Here is a 15,856-nt window from a genome sequence, read left to right on the forward strand (position 1 = left end):
AACTATTGGTTTGCCTCACTTCCGCTCTAAACGATTTATGGAGCCACTTAATATAACCCCTAAAATACATTTTTTCTGGTTTGAGTGGCTGGTAATGCAAACAGTCACAGGAGGTCGACAACTGCGGCTGAGGTCTCAGGGTCACATGGGATGAGAGAGAAGGAGATATGAGAGCACAACCATATGGATGCACAGAGGATCCGGTATGAAGAATTTTTTTTTGAAGAAAAGGACGATATATCCCCGGTCTCTGCATCTGGGCGATGCATGCATCCATTTTAATAATTATTCACAAAGACCTTACAAAATAATACATCAGTAAGGTTAAAGCCACCATCTTGGCAACACCTGTCGCTACTCCTATCCCCTTTATGAAGGGGTGCCGAATGTCCGAACCAAATACCAAACAGACATCGCACCAAAACCTAACATTTAAAAGCCGGATGCATCAACCAAGCCACAATGCCGGGACAGGGTCACACACCGGTCAGGCGCACTCTCAGACGTCGTCGCCGCCGTCTTCCATCGATTCATCTCCAGAGCAGGTACTGACGCACCAACCTTGCCAGGCCTGCCGTCGATGCCATCACGGCGCCAAATTACGCCACCGTCCTATGTGTATCCATCCACATGCGCCCGTCGTCAAAACTATGCAAGGCCATGCCGCCGGGATCCGCCGTCGGCCTTGTGGTAGATGTAACACCACTCCTCCTCTTGTCCCCTTCAGCCAACACTTACTCCAAAACGATGCCCCCATGAGGGAGAACGACACCGAAGGAGTCGTCATCCACTAGTAGAAAAAGGGTCAAACGTGAAGCATATTAGTGCCGGTTTGTATTTGAGCCGGCACTAATGTATACATTAGTGCCGGTTCCAACGGCTAGCCGGGCCGCTTTCATTAGTACCGGTTCGTGGTGAACCTTTAGCACCGGTTCGTGCCACGAACCGGTACTAATGAGAGTGGTGGCAGGATGTTGTCAGAATGGGGCCCCTCCAGCCCCTTTAGTACCGGTTCTTGGCACAAACCGGTACTAAAGGTCGTCCTACATAAACCCTTCGTCCACCCGAGCTCGCTCTGTTCTTCCCCTTTCCCCTCTCCTCTCTGTTCTTCCCCTCTTCCTCTCGAGCTCATCACACATTTTGTCCAAAATTTGTCAAGATTTGAAGGGCCCCATCCATTCAAATGATCACAAAGGTTAGCAACTTTGTCCTTTCATCTCTCATTGCTAGATTAGCTCTTGCAATGCTTTATATAGTGATTAATTTGTGAGTTTAGTAATTTGGGAGGATATATATATATATATATATATATATATGTGTGTGTGTGTGTGTGTGTGTGTGTGTGTGTGTGTGCTAGTATTTGATTTATATGCAATCTGAGGTCAAAACTAACACTTAGTTTGCATATGTAGGTGTGGTTTCCTTAGTGCCTTCTAAATCTCCATCGTAGCCACCGTCGATCGCTCCGTATATGGATGAACACAAGAATTTGCTACGCTGCAAACACCCGGATCGGTCTGATGACTGGATTACACGTGAACAAACCAGGAGTTTCGCCAGCTGGTTGCAAGCACGTACCATGCATGACACCTCTATTGAAGATGACCTGTACTTGCTGTCCCAGTTACCATCTTCGAATATAATGACTTTCAAAGGGTACGAGATAAATGGTAATACATTTTACACGATCGCCCAAGATAAGAAGAGCACCAACCAAAACAGTGGTGTCCGCTTTGATGCAGAAACCAAGACGGGAAAGGAAACATATTATGGTTATATACAGGACATATGGGAACTTGACTATCGACGCGGTTTGAAGGTCCCTTTGTTTCGGTGCAAATGGGTCAATATGACACGAGGCGGGGTAACGGAAGACCCGCAGTACGGAATGATAACAGTGAATCTCAACAATCTTGCGTATGCAGACGAACCATTCGTCCTAGCCAATGATGTGGCACAGGTTTTCTATGTGAAGGACATGTCTACCAAGCCAAGAAAAAGAAAAGATAAGGAAGCGAATGCATCGTACGATGAGCCAAAGCGGCACATAGTTCTTTTTGGGAAGAGAAACATCGTGGGAGTGGATGACAAGACAGACAAGTCAGAAGATTATGAAAAGTTTGATGAAATTGCTCCATTCACAGTGAATATTGACCCGAGCATCCCGTTAAATGATGAAGATTTTCCATGGCTACGACGCAAAGGGACACACGCGAAGAAAAAGTTTCACACCCAAAGATCTGGGATGTGATCGGCTTAACTATCATCACTTTCTTCTGTGTTTCACACCCAGGAGGGAATCTCTGTAATAGTTAGGGTAGCTAGTTATGTGTTTTGGCATTTGAAACGCGAAGAAATTTTATGTGCAAGCAAATTCTTTCATGCATTTACTGATTTTTTCAGCTAAATGACCCTGAAATTGAAAAGCATTTCAAATGAACTCAGAAAAGGATGAAAGTTGGCATGGTATCATAATTTCACCCACATAGCATGTGCAAAAAAGTAGAGAGGGTTACCGCAAAAACTGGATGCACTTCGTGTACAAAATGGACAATCTGTTTCGAAGTATCAGGGTTTCAGACGAAAACTCATCCGTTACAAAGGCATTTCATTTTTTAAATAACCTAAGCATTACCAAATTGAATATAATGATAAAACACACTAATATTAAACATAAGAAAAAGGAATCACTGAAAAATCTATTTTCAAAGTTAAGTTATTCACAAAAATAAATAAAGCAAAAAAATAAGAAAAAAAAGCCCACCTACTGGGCCACAGCGGCCTGCATACGACTAGAAACCCAAATTCAAGTTGGGCCAGGATGCAGGCCCGCTAGCCCAGTAGGCCCAACAGGGCATCGCAGAAGAGGTAGGCCCAGAAGGCCTGCTTAAGAGAGGAGCTCGAGACAGCAGCGACGGCGGGGCTTATAAGCAGGTGCGAGTGCCCCTCGGCTAACGAGGTGGGACTAAACTTTTGTGCCCCTCGCCTGGCAGCATACCCCCCTTTAGTACCGGTTGGTTCCACGAACCGGTACTAAAGGGGGGTGCTTCCCGCCGCTTGGCCTGGCCAAAACAGGCCTTTAGTACCGGTTAGTGGCTCCAACCGGTACTAAAGGTGCCTTCTATATATACAACACTTACGAAAATTTCATTCTCCCTCTGTTTCTTCCTCTGTTTCCCCATTGAAGCACTGCCCGCGCGCCCCGATCGATCGACGCCGTCGCCGTCGATGCCCCGTCGCCGTCGCCGTCGACGCCCCGTCGCCGTCGCCGCCCCCGTCCCCGTCGCCACCCTCGTCCCCGTCGCCGCCCCCGGCCGTCGCCGTCACCCCGCTGTGAGCTCTCCCCCTCTAACCCCTCTCCCTCGCCCCCGGCGGCCACCATGGGCGCCGCCCCTCCCCAAGCCCATACACACACACACAAGCATGATGAACACACACACACGCGTACATATGTATGAATTAATGCATGTATATATTAGTATATACGTATTTTGTATGTTTAATTAGTTTAGATTTTTTAGATTATTATTTTTTCACTAGTACATATGTATGAATGCATGTTAGATGGATATAATTAGTGTTTAATTAGTATGGAATTTTTTTTATATAATGTTGTTTTTCAGTTTTTTAATGGATGTATAAAAGTTGTGTTTTCTGTTTTTAGTGTTAGATGCTTAATTAGTATGAAATAGCATATAGAATTTTGACATATGCAATGATAGCATAATTAGTGTTATATAGAAATGTTAGAAATTTTAGTTATCAAAATCCAATCATTAAAAAAATGTTACTTCTTGCGGGCATATAGCTAGTATTTGTTGTCGACGATGCCCGGCCCGCATCATCGCCGTCGACACGTCCGCGACGACGTCCAGCTGACCCATGTCCGGGACTAGGCTCCGCCGGGCTGGCACTGGGAGGTGCTGCCTGGAGGGGCGCGCCGCTTGATGAGGAACCCGGCCCCGGGTTCCGTCGTCGACCCTGATCTTGTTTGGTGGCGTTCGCGTGGGCCAGTTTCGGTGCGGAGGGAGCCGGCCCCGCCGGAGGTGGTACATCATCGTGTCAGGGAGGAGGACAAGCACGTCCATCGCTACATGGTTGCGTTAGAGGGCGGCAGGTTCTCCAATACCTGGCAGTTTCTTCAGGGATCTCACTTCATCTATGATCCTGTGAGGGTTCCTTCTCTTTGGGTGTCCACCGCCTAGCCAGTGATGTACTATTCAATATTATATATTATTCGAGACGATGTATTCGAGATTAAATCTATTATTCGAGACGATGTATTCGAGATTAAATCTATTATTCGAGAGGATGTATTCAAGATTATATCTATTATTCGAGACGATGTATTCGAGATTATATCTACTATTCGAGATTATACTAAATTGTATTATTTTTCTTTTGGCATAGTTAAATAAAAGGTATGGCAGACAATACCGACAGAGAGAGAGAACAGACCATGTTGGGTATCATACGCGGGCCAGATGATGATCAGAATGAAGAAGATTTTGACGACTCCGAATTTCTAAACAACACCGGAGAGGGTGATATGATATTCGATCGCGACGACCGAGAAGATGAAGTCATGAACTATGACGAAGAACATGTTGATTCTGAAACAACAAACACCGGCGAGGTATATATATTTATATAAGCAGGAATCTGGTGATCATCGCATGTTTTAAATGAGTTGAAGATATATTAACGAATCGATCTTTCTTCTTTCAGCCATCCGGATCGAGCAAATCTTCAGGCAAAAGGACGAAACGAGGCCCGAACAAAAAGTTGAAGGAGGGCGTAAAGTACAATATCGAGGCATTCAAACCTAATGGCGAACCATTAGCGCCTAAGAAGATTGCGGACAAGTTCGTTCGTCAGTGCGGAGTTCTTGTGAAGGACCAACTCCCGATCTCCCTTCAAGAATGGAGAAAGCCAGCAAAGCCACGTCCAAATGTTACTTTTGTCGAAGAGAATAAAAAAACTGCTTTGGGATACTCTCATGGAACATTTCACCCTACCAGATCATTTCACAGAAGCAGATGTACGGAAAGTCAAGGACGCTGCTTTTAGGAAGATGGCGGTTGCATTCCAGAACCACAAGAGAACGATGTGGGAGAAGTACGTCAAGGGAGGAAGGAAGACTCCAGTATTCGAGGGGATACTAGAGAATCAAAGTGCTCATTGGGACGATTTCGTGAAATTCAAGGATTCAGAATTAGCTAAGGAACGGTCGAGAATAAACAAGAAGAATGCCGAAAAAAAGGATAAGTTCCATAAGCTGGGGCCAGGTGGCTACGCGGTGGCAATGCCTAAGTGGGATAAGTCTGAGAAAGAGATGGAGGATGCAAGTGTCACTCCGGTTACTAAGAGCTGGCCCCCCCAGGTGCAGGACTTGGTTGTATGCGCATGGGGGGAGTTGGACCCGAAGACAGGCAATGTTTCGACGAAGGCATGTCTGAACGGAGCCGATGATGCGCTACTTGTTGCAATAGAAGAGGCTCGATCGGGGGTGTTCCAGCCCAACAGAGAGAACGACGAGCTTACGCGTGCCCTGGGAAATCCTGAACACCCGGGAAGAACACGAGGCAAGGGCGCTCTTCCGTGGTATGAGGGGTTTTCGGACTGGAACGCCGACTACAGAACCCGTGCGAGAAAGAAGATTGCGGAGGAGAAGAAGAGAAAGTTGGAGGAGGAGCAGAGGAAGCAGGACTATGAATGCCTTCAAGGCCTAGAAGCAAGTCAAGCGGAATTGGCAGCTAAATTCCAGCGGCAGCAGGAGCAGATCGACTCACTTAGCCAGCAAAGGGGGTCTCAGCAGGTGCAGCAGCTAGCGGATGATCCAGCATTGGATACCACCGCCCCATCCATGCCGAGAAGCAGCGTGGGTTCCGCCCCGGGCGACGCAGTGCTGGATAGATGCCCCGTGGATGGCATCACGGAGAACACTAACTATGAGCTACACTTCAAAATGAAGAACATATCCATGAAGGTGGCGGATGCCGTTGCTTTTTCAAATTCCCCCGAGGCAACCTTCCATTGCAACCCAATTCCAGCGGGCTATGCTCGTGTCTTGGTTGATGAGGTGGTGGACCCATATTCGGAGCTACAGCTTGACATTCCTGGAGGTGACGACGAGCACACATTGGGAGAGGCCATGCATCATGTCATCCTATGGAGAAAGGATTGCATCATCTTTCGAAGGCCACCGACACCGCGTCGCCCGAATCCTCGTCGAAGTCCGCCACCGAGTCAGCAGACTCCCGCTCCTCCAAGTCCACCAACGCGTGAGGCCACTCCTCCTCCTCCAAGTCCGGCAAAGTGTCAGGCCACTCCTCCTCCAAGTCCGACACATCGTCAGACGTCCACTCCTCCTCCAAGTCCGGCACAACCTCAGACCATTGCAAGTCCGACACAGCTTCAGGCCACTCCTCCTCGTCCAACTCAGCCCCGTCAGCCGTCTCCGGCGCCTCAGCAATCGCAGAAGAGACACCCCGCAGCTATGGTGCGTAGCGGTACGAGTCGAGGTCATAGTACAGGAAGTACAGGCGGAGGCAAGCGATATAAATATGGTCCAAACCTCACTACTCCTCTTCCTGTGAGGACTTACGACAGGACCGAGGAGCAAACCAATGCCATAGTGCGGGCAGAACTCGACGCCCATTTTGGACCGAAACCGCCACCGCCGCCAAGGGAGAAAGTGCCTGTGGAAGTAGTTGACCACTTCATTCGTATGGCTCAATCACCAGCTCCTAAGCCTGTTGACACAGACTATGAGCGCCACATCAGGAAGTTACATCGACAATGTCTACAGAAGGAGGCGAGCTCGAGCTCGAGCAAACAACAAGCAGCTGTCAAAAAATGCGGGAAAACCGTTGCCCAGCTGGGAAAACAGGCGGCGCAATCGATCCCCCCGCTTGTTGTGCCGCCAACAACACATGACAGTACGCGTGCCCATTATTATTGTGGCCAAACAGTTTACGTTTCCGAGGTGGGCGATGTGGTAATAACCCAGGAGCATATCATGCAGGCTGAAGAACTCAAGATCACTGTTGGACAACTCCTCGAGATCGAGGACATGCCTGGGATTACAGAGGAGGAAATAAAACGAAAATATGTCCGGGGCCAACCTTTGGTCGAGCCAGAAGATGTCTACAAGCTCCCAAGGAGAATGTATAAATTGCATCAATGGTACATGGACATTACCAAGAGATCCGATCGAGAGTCCCTCATGGTGTATGTCAAGAAGGATGATTACTACCATGAGAAAGTTGTGGCCGTTGAGTATTCTGAACTGTTTCAGTTATACAATCAAGACACACTCGACAAATCTATCGTCAGTTGCTATTGTCTGTAAGTGATTTCTTTCTGTAATTTATGTCTCAAGCTAGCTGTAGCGATCCTTTTGATCAATCATTACCTGTAATTATCCTCACTATATTCTTTTCTGTGGTATTATGCAGGATGAAGATGTATGAAATGAGAAAAGGTGGACGCTATGGCATTGGGTTCATTGACCCAAACACCGTTAATGAATACACATGGAAAATAAACAAGCATCATGAAAAAGAGGTAGAGGACAGCATGCTAGAGTTCTTGAAGCGCCTCAAATACAATGAAGATATACTACTTCCTTACAACTTCCAGTGAGTCACACTTTCTTGTACTACAAATTCTCTGTTTTTGCCTACTAGTTAGCTACATGTTTTTGCTTACATATGCCCGCTTAATTAAGACATGCAAACATGTGTGCATGCAGATTTCACCGGATCTTGTGTATCATTAAAGTTGACGCCGGAACAGTTGAAATACTGGACTCGCTACTCAAAGAAAATAGTGACTAGCTATAACATCTTGTTTGGGATAGTCAACAGGTAATTTCAATCATTATTAACTATATATCTCGGCCTATTTAGTTCGTCATTTCATGATATGAACTATTTAATAACCCCTTTATTCATTTTCTTTGTCGGCGGGCAGGGCTTGGGCAAGGTTCATCAGCGTCACGGAAGGCGAATGGAAACCACAGCTGAAATGGTTTCGACCCAAGGTAAGTAATTAAGTAGTACTAGCTAGCTAGCTAGCTGCCATCTCTTTAATTATCATGCTTGATTAATTATTATCTGATCAAATTAAATTCCATTCTCGTAATAAAGGCCCTGAAGCAGGCGCAGGGGACTGATCTGTGTGCATTCTGCGTTTGCGAGAACATTCGCATGATGGCGTCCGAAAGGAGCAGATCTCAAAGACAGGAATGGGTACGCTTGTCAGAACACTATTCACAATTTTTACACCATTATCGATATCTAGTCACACAACTAATACACATGCATATTGATCTCCTTCTTAATAGTTCAAAGAGGTGCGGGACAAGCTCCTAGAAACGGAGCGCGTAGAAGCACTTCAAGAGGAAATAGCGGGATTTTTGCTCGACCAGGTCATAAATCCGAAGGGAGAATACTATTACCCGCTACCGCCCCCATCGAGCAGGTCATGAACCACTTCCAATTGTCATCGTGCTCCGAAGGCACCAATTAGGCTAATGCCACTGGCTCCGAAGGCAACATGCATATGTAGGAGAAATTGTATATAGCTATACATGTGTGTATGTGTGAATTAATATGGTTTGTGAGAAATTCTATATATATATATATATATATATATATATATGCATAACGTGTACAATGTGTAGTACCGTAAAATACCAGCAAACGAAAAAGAATTAAAATGGAAAACACAAAATTAAATGAAAAAGAAATCATAAAACCAAAAAACCCCCAAACATTTTAGTACCGGTTGGTGTTACCAACCGGTACTAAAGGGCTCCCGGCCCCCGGAGCTGGCTCCTGCCACGTGGTTGCCCTTTAGCACCGGTTCGTGATGAACCGGTACTAAAGGGGGGGGGCCTTTAGTGCCGAAACTTTAGTGCCGGTTCCTAAACCGACACTAAAGGGCCTTACGAACCGGTGCTATTGCCCGGTTCTGCACTAGTGATCGTCTGATCCGGTAGACCCAGATCTAGGGTTTTCCCTGGACCATCCCGATCAAGTTGACGTGACCTGCAACAACGATGCCTCGAGAAGGAAACGACGTCAGAGACGCCGCCATTGTCCGTCAAGACCACTGCTAGGCATGGTTTTCACCGGAAGCCGCGTCATTTCGATCTTGGGGCTGGCTGGAACATCGCGGAGCTTCACCATGAAGACGTATGCTGCCACCGGTTCTCCGGCGGAGAACCTCCATCCCCTCACTAGAGCCCTCATCGCGCCACCGACCATCCACATTAAGAGTTGACAACGAATCTGGGTGGGATCCAGATCCGCGGCCGCCGCCATGCCCACCATCGCTGGAGACCTCAGATCCCACGGGTCATGGAGGGTAGTGTGTCCGCCGCATGACCAGGGGCGCCGCCCTGGACGCTGCGCGCAACTCCCTCCCGGCCACGCCCCATCCGCACCAGGAGATAGCCGCCGCATCCAGATCCCGATTCCTTTGGCGCCGGGCCCGCCGCCACCGCGGCCTACGCCGGCGGCAGCTGCGGATGGGGAAGCAGCAGCGCGAGGGTCTTTGGCGGCGCGAGAGTTCGCCCCTGGCGAAAGGACGCGAGGATCCGGTGTGAAGATGGAAGAGAGTTCTAGAAGGAGAAGGTGAAGGAAGAAGATGGTGACATCAGTAGAAGCCTTCGAGTGAACCTATTATCAATAGCATTGCCCAAAACTAGCCATAGCATATAACACTAAAAAAGGATTTAGGGCATCACCGGAGGTTGGGAGCCAAAAGAATTAGGAAAAAAAATCGAGCCAAGGGAGGAAAATGAACCTTTCCCACGTATATAAAATTCTGAGGGTGTGTTAGCAATAGGGGCTACTCGATGTACTCCTTACACAAGGTTATGTCATATACTCGATGGAGGTAGTAGAGATGTCTTGAAGATTCTACAACATCAAAAGAAAAAGAAAAAACACAGAAATCACAAAACATATGTTCATAGCATAGGTCGTTGTTGCTATTTTCCCCATTCCACTTCACTTGACATCGTCATGGTCTTCACTACAAACATTTAACCATTACTTTTTGTAACAATGGACGAGAAAATATGAAAAGAAATTACATGGAACTGTTTTCTTAGCAAGTTACTGGTAAACTTTTCATGTGAAACATCTAAATATCTTCCCTAATTATATATATATATATGTATATGTATATATATATATATATATATATATATATATATATATATATATATATATTCGAGGAGAACATGTACTCCTAAATTGATGATAGAAAGTTAGAAACTGTACCTTTTTTCTGCTAGGAAAGTCGTGATATTGATGATGACTTGTTGTATGCTTCCTGCTTCAGTGTCAGCAAAATGTAGACCACTAACTTGACTATGAATAATTCTCATGATATTCATCATGTCTGGATTTCGCGACACGGATAAGAAGGCCCGATATTTGAATTTTCTTTTGAGGTCTTGATACACTTGGTTTGCAAGAGTTGTCTTGCCGATTCCTGCAGATCCTAATATGGAGACCAGCTTCGGTTGCCGATTTATCGACACACCGTCAATCAACAGTTTGATTAGCTCAGCTTTGGGTTCATCAATTCCGACCAGCGTCGAGGCAAGATCAAAGATAGCAAGAGCTCTAGGGTCAACAGTCAAATTTCTGGCCTTGGATAAGGCGTGACGAGTTTGGTACCTTTGATTCCTCTCGGCCACCTCAGTGACTTGTTTCCTTAGATCTTGGAACACCTGATGGTGAGCCTTCCTCTTCCCCACCTTTCCCAGAATGTGCTTGATCTTTTTTATGATGCCATCTGGCTTAGCGTCTTTGTCGTCTTCGTCTTGCATGAAGTCATCAATGGAGTCCTCTATATCATAGGAGAGCTCTCGCACCTTGGACATCCATACCTTATCTTGCTGGTCAGGGTCCTCCTCCTCAGACATCTTCAGGAGAAAGTCGTTCATGGCTGTGAGCTCCCCAGTCAGAAATTTGATCTCGCCGCGCACCCCCGTGTGCAGCTTGTATTGGTCTACCAGCAGAGTGCCCAGCTTCTCCACGATGGAGTTGAGGGCCCCCGTCGCTGCACTCACAAGAATCCCCGCCATGGTCATGCTAGTTGAATCGCCGTCGGATCGAACCCTGGAAGAGAATGGATTCACGGGGGTAAGCCCCAGCGTTACTGCACCAAACCAGTAGCAAATCGACCTCGTGCCGGCGTAGGCAAATGGACGCCGACGGCGGCGGCGTCATGCAAGGAGATCGAAGCACGACAGGGGCAGGAGGGGGTGATGGGGCCGTACCTAGCCGGATGGATCTGCCGTGGAGGATCGCTAGCCGCGGAGTAGCCCAGGCGAGGAGAAGGAAACGGGGGAAGATCGGGCGCCGGCGGTGCGTGCACGGCGAAATGACGGCGAGCAGCGGGCACTAGCACGAGAGAGGTGTGAGGGATCTGGTCTGGGCTCTGGATTCATTTATTTAGCGAATATCCAACGCCAACCCTCAAATCATTCACATACATCCGGTCTGTACGTATTTTACCAACCAATGTGGTTGTGCATAGGTCCGTAAGTTGATCCGGACTCGCTTTTTCCAACAAATCAAAGATAAGTGGGGGGTTTTGCAGGCATCTAGACCGTTGCCACACCCGCTTCTTTGTTTTTGCGAGAAAACTTTCGATCTACTCATCTTCAATTATAGTTGTACAACGAGCACTATAAATAATAAAAACTACATCCGGATTTATAGACCACGTAGCGACGACTACGAGCACTGAAGCGAGCCGAAGCCCCGTTCCGGAGTCGGGCACAACTTGTTATAGTAAACAGTCGGAAAGTCGTCGTACCCCCATAGGACCAACGCACCAGAACAACAACTGCCATCAATGAAGAATAACGTAGATCGATACGATCCAACCGGGAGGCACACGATCATAGACGAACAACGACGAGATCTGAGCAAATCCACCAAAAATAGATCCGCCGGAGACACACTTCCACAGGCCAACCAACTATGCTAGACGCATCGCCGGAACGGGTATTAGACAGGGAGACCTTTATTCCATCTTCAGGGAGCCGCCGCCGTCTCGCCTTCCTGAGCAGAACACAAACCCTAACAAAACTGAAAGAGACAACTAAAAACGAAGCCCTCCCGCCAACCCTTGCCAGGATCCACCGCACCCCATGGCCCTAGGGCCACTGGAGACGAGGCGGACCTGCGGCGGCACCGACGAGAGGCAGGAACCCTAGCTTTTCACGGTCTGTTTTACATAAGTTAATGTTGAATATGGTACGATAGATGTTTTAGTGCTCACACTGCATATATGTGGTCTGGTCTATATATTTAGCTACTTAAATCAGAGTATAAAAAGAGGAGCCATGTATCCAACGGTCAGTGCGAATTACAATACAGAATGAAGAGTACTTGATATTTAATCGCCCACAGTAAGGTAGAGGAAACTCATCTAGGGTCGTCGTTTGGTTTTATTTCCACATGGGCCTCCATTAAAGGTGAACAGATCAAATAGTGACTTCCCCGATGCATCTTTTTCCAATTGTTTGTTCACGCATTTACTCCAACACAACATGTGACCACCACCTCTTCTGCGGGGTCAAGCAATAAATCCAACATGGGAATGCATGATTGTGACTAGCTTCAAGAAGTATCAAAGAAGATCATGATTTTTTTTCAAAGGCTCTATCATTTTTTAGGTCAAGGTTTCAAACACAATTTGCTCGGATCTTCGAAAGAAAATGCAGCTTGGCTGGAGTGCATGTAGGAGTTTCAGCTTCCTGGTCTGAGTATTGTTTGGAGATCAACCAAGGCTAGAAGTCCCATAGGGACCGCAGTGGCTTATTATTGCATCTCCAAATTATTGAATTCATAGTCCAGCCAGTTGCTCCAAAAATCCAAAATAATGGAAAGGGGCGAGCAATATATTTCAACACAACTCTTATATTTATCCTCTCCCACCTGTCCGGCGAACACAAAGGAAATGCCACGTGCAATAGTCAGTACGTGTTAGTTCAAAACATTAACTAAAGATAGATAAATAGCATGTTCACGAAAACACCTAGGAGAAGGCCAATTTGGCTCCCGGGCTCAGCTGCACCCTCTCCGATGAAAAAAAAAATCAAAACATATACTAGAAAAATTCAAAAAATTCCAATGTTTTTGTGTGGTAGATAATTTGACGTGTGAGGTTTTCTGCAAATTTCAACTCGTTTGGACATTTGAGCAGCTTTCTGCAAAAAAGACAAAATCGGGGTCTGTAAAAAAGTTCATTGTTCACGAACTGTTTTGACCCAATTTGTCTTTTTTGCTGAGAGCTTCTGAGACATCCAAATGAGTTGAAATTTGGAGCGGACGTCACGCATCAAATTATCTACTACACAAAAAATTTGGATTTTTTTAAAAAAAATCTAGTATTTGTTTTGAATTTTTTTCTGAGCGGGTGCATCTGAGCCCGGGCTCAGATGCGGATTTTCGAACACCTAGCTACTTTACTATCAAACTAATACTACTACTATTCTAGAAACCATATGCATTCACTAATTATTTGTTTCACGGTCTGTTTTACATAAGTTAATGTTGAATATGGTACGACAGATGTTTTAGTGCTCACGCTGCATATATGTGGTCTGGTCTATATATTTAGCTACTTAAATCAGAGGATAAAAAGAAGAGCCAGGTATCCAACGGTCGGTGCGAATTACAATACAGTATGAAGAGTACTTGATATTTAATCGCCCACAGTAAGGTACAGGAAACTCATCTAGGGTCGTCGTTTCGTTTTATTTCCACATGGGCCTCCATTAAAGGTGAACAGATCAAATAGTGACTTCCCCGATGCATCTTTTTCCAATTGTTTGTTCACACATTTACTCCAACACAACATGTGACCACCACCTCTTCTGCGGGGTCAAGCAATAAATCCAACATGGGAATGCATGATTGTGACTAGCTTCAAGAAGTAGCAAACAAGATCATGATTTTTTTTTTCAAAGGCTCTATCATTTTTTAGGTCAAGATTTCAAACACAATTTGCTCGGATCTTCGAAAGAAAATGCAGCTTGGCTGGAGTGCGTGTAGGAGTTTTAGCTTCCTGGTCTGAGCATTGTTTGGAGATCAACCAAGGCTAGAAGTCCCATAGGGACCGCAGTGGCTTATTATTGCATCTCCAAATTATTGAATTCATAGTCCAGCCGGTTGCTCCAAAAGTCCGAAATAATGGAAAGGGGCGAGCAATATATTTCAACACAACTGTTACATTTATCCTCTCCCACCTGTCCGGCGAACACAAAGGAAATGCCACGTGCAATAGTCAGTACAGGTTAGTTCAAAACATTAACTAAAGATAGATAAATAGCATGTTCACCAAAACACCTAGGAGAAGGCCAATTTGGCTCCCGGGCTCAGCTGCACCCTCTCCGATGAAAGAAAATCAAAACATATACTAGAAAAATTAAAAAAAATTCCAATTTTTTGTGTGGTAGATAATTTGATGCGTGAGGTTTGCTGCAAATTTCAACTCGTTTGGACATTTGAGCAGCTCTCTGCCAAAAAGACAAAATCGGGGTCTGTAAAAAAGTTCATTGTTCACGAACTGTTTTGACCCAATTTATCTTTTTTGCCGAGAGATTCTGAGACATCCAAATGATTTGAAATTTGGAGCGGACGTCACGCATCAAATTATCTACTACACAAAAATATTGGATTTTTTTTTAAAAAATCTAGTATTTGTTTTGAATTTTTTTCTGAGCAGGTGCATCTGAGCCCGGGCTCAGATGCGGATTTTCGAACACCTAGCTACTTTACTATCAAATTAATACTACTATTATTCTAGAAACCATATACATTCACTAATTATTTGTTTCACGGTCTGTTTTACATATGTTAATGTTGAATATGGTACGTTAGATGTTTTAGTGCTCACGCTGCATATATGTGGCCTGGTCTATATATTTAGCTACTTAAATCAGAGGATAAAAAGAAGAGCCAGCTATCCAACGGTCAGTGCGAATTACAATACAGTATGAAGAGTACTTGATATTTAATCGCCCACAGTAAGGTAGAGGAAACTCATCTAGGGTCGTCGTTTCGTTTTATTTCCACATGGGCCTCCATTAAAGATGAACAGATCAAATAGTGACTTCCCCGATGAATCTTTTTGCAATTGTTTGTTCACACATTTACTCCAACACAACATGTGACCACCACCTCTTCTGCGGGGTCAAGCAATAAATCCAACATGGGAATGCATGATTGTGACAAGCTTCAAGAAGTAGCAAACAAGATCATGATTTTTTTTCAAAGGCTCTATCATTTTTTAGGTCAAGATTTCAAACACAATTTGCTCGGATCTTTGAAAGAAAATACAGCTTGGCTGGAGTGCGTGTAGGAGTTTCAGCTTCCTGGTCTGAGCATTGTTTGGAGATCAACCAAGGCTAGAAGTCCCATAGGGACCGCAATGGCTTATTATTGCATCTCCAAATTATTGAATTCATAGTCCAGACAGTTGCTCCAAAAGTCCGAAATAATGGAAAGGGGCGAGCAATATATTTCAACACAACTGTTACATTTATCCTCTCCCACCTGTCCGGCGAACACAAAGGAAATGCCACGTGCAATAGTCAGTACAGGTTAGTTCAAAACATTAACTAAAGATAGATAAATAGCATGTTCACCAAAACACCTAGGAGAAGGCCAATTTGGCTCCCGGGCTGAGCTGCACCCTCTCCGATGAAAAAAATTCAAAAAAAATCCAAATTTTTTTGTGGTAGATAATTTGATGCGTGAGGTTTGCTGCAAATTTCAACTCGTTTGGACAGTTGAGCAGCTCTCTACAAAAAAGA

The 15,856-nt window shown here is 45.5% G+C and overlaps 1 protein-coding gene across 1 annotated transcript; it reads right to left on the reverse strand.

Annotated features, from left to right (window-relative positions):
- Window positions 1–10,285: 10,285 nt before the first annotated feature.
- LOC125546708 (disease resistance protein RGA5-like) lies at window positions 10,286–11,438 on the reverse strand. The gene is made up of 2 exons (XM_048710867.2): window positions 11,306–11,438; window positions 10,286–11,144 (listed from the first exon to the last, which is right to left on the reverse strand). Exon 2 carries the CDS (start codon window positions 11,114–11,116, stop codon window positions 10,286–10,288), a length of 831 nt encoding a protein of 276 aa, XP_048566824.2. The 5' UTR covers window positions 11,117–11,144; window positions 11,306–11,438.
- Between the last annotated feature and the right edge of the window lie 4,418 nt (window positions 11,439–15,856).

Source organism: Triticum urartu, chromosome 7A, assembly GCF_056163025.1.
Source record: "Triticum urartu cultivar PI428250 chromosome 7A, HENAU_Tu73, whole genome shotgun sequence".
NCBI lineage: Eukaryota > Viridiplantae > Streptophyta > Magnoliopsida > Poales > Poaceae > Triticum > Triticum urartu.

Excerpts from the sequence above, each read along its gene's own strand:
- LOC125546708 (XM_048710867.2), bottom strand. The coding sequence starts at position 11,116 with ATGACCATGGCGGGGATTCTTGTGAGTGCAGCGACGGGGGCCCTCAAC.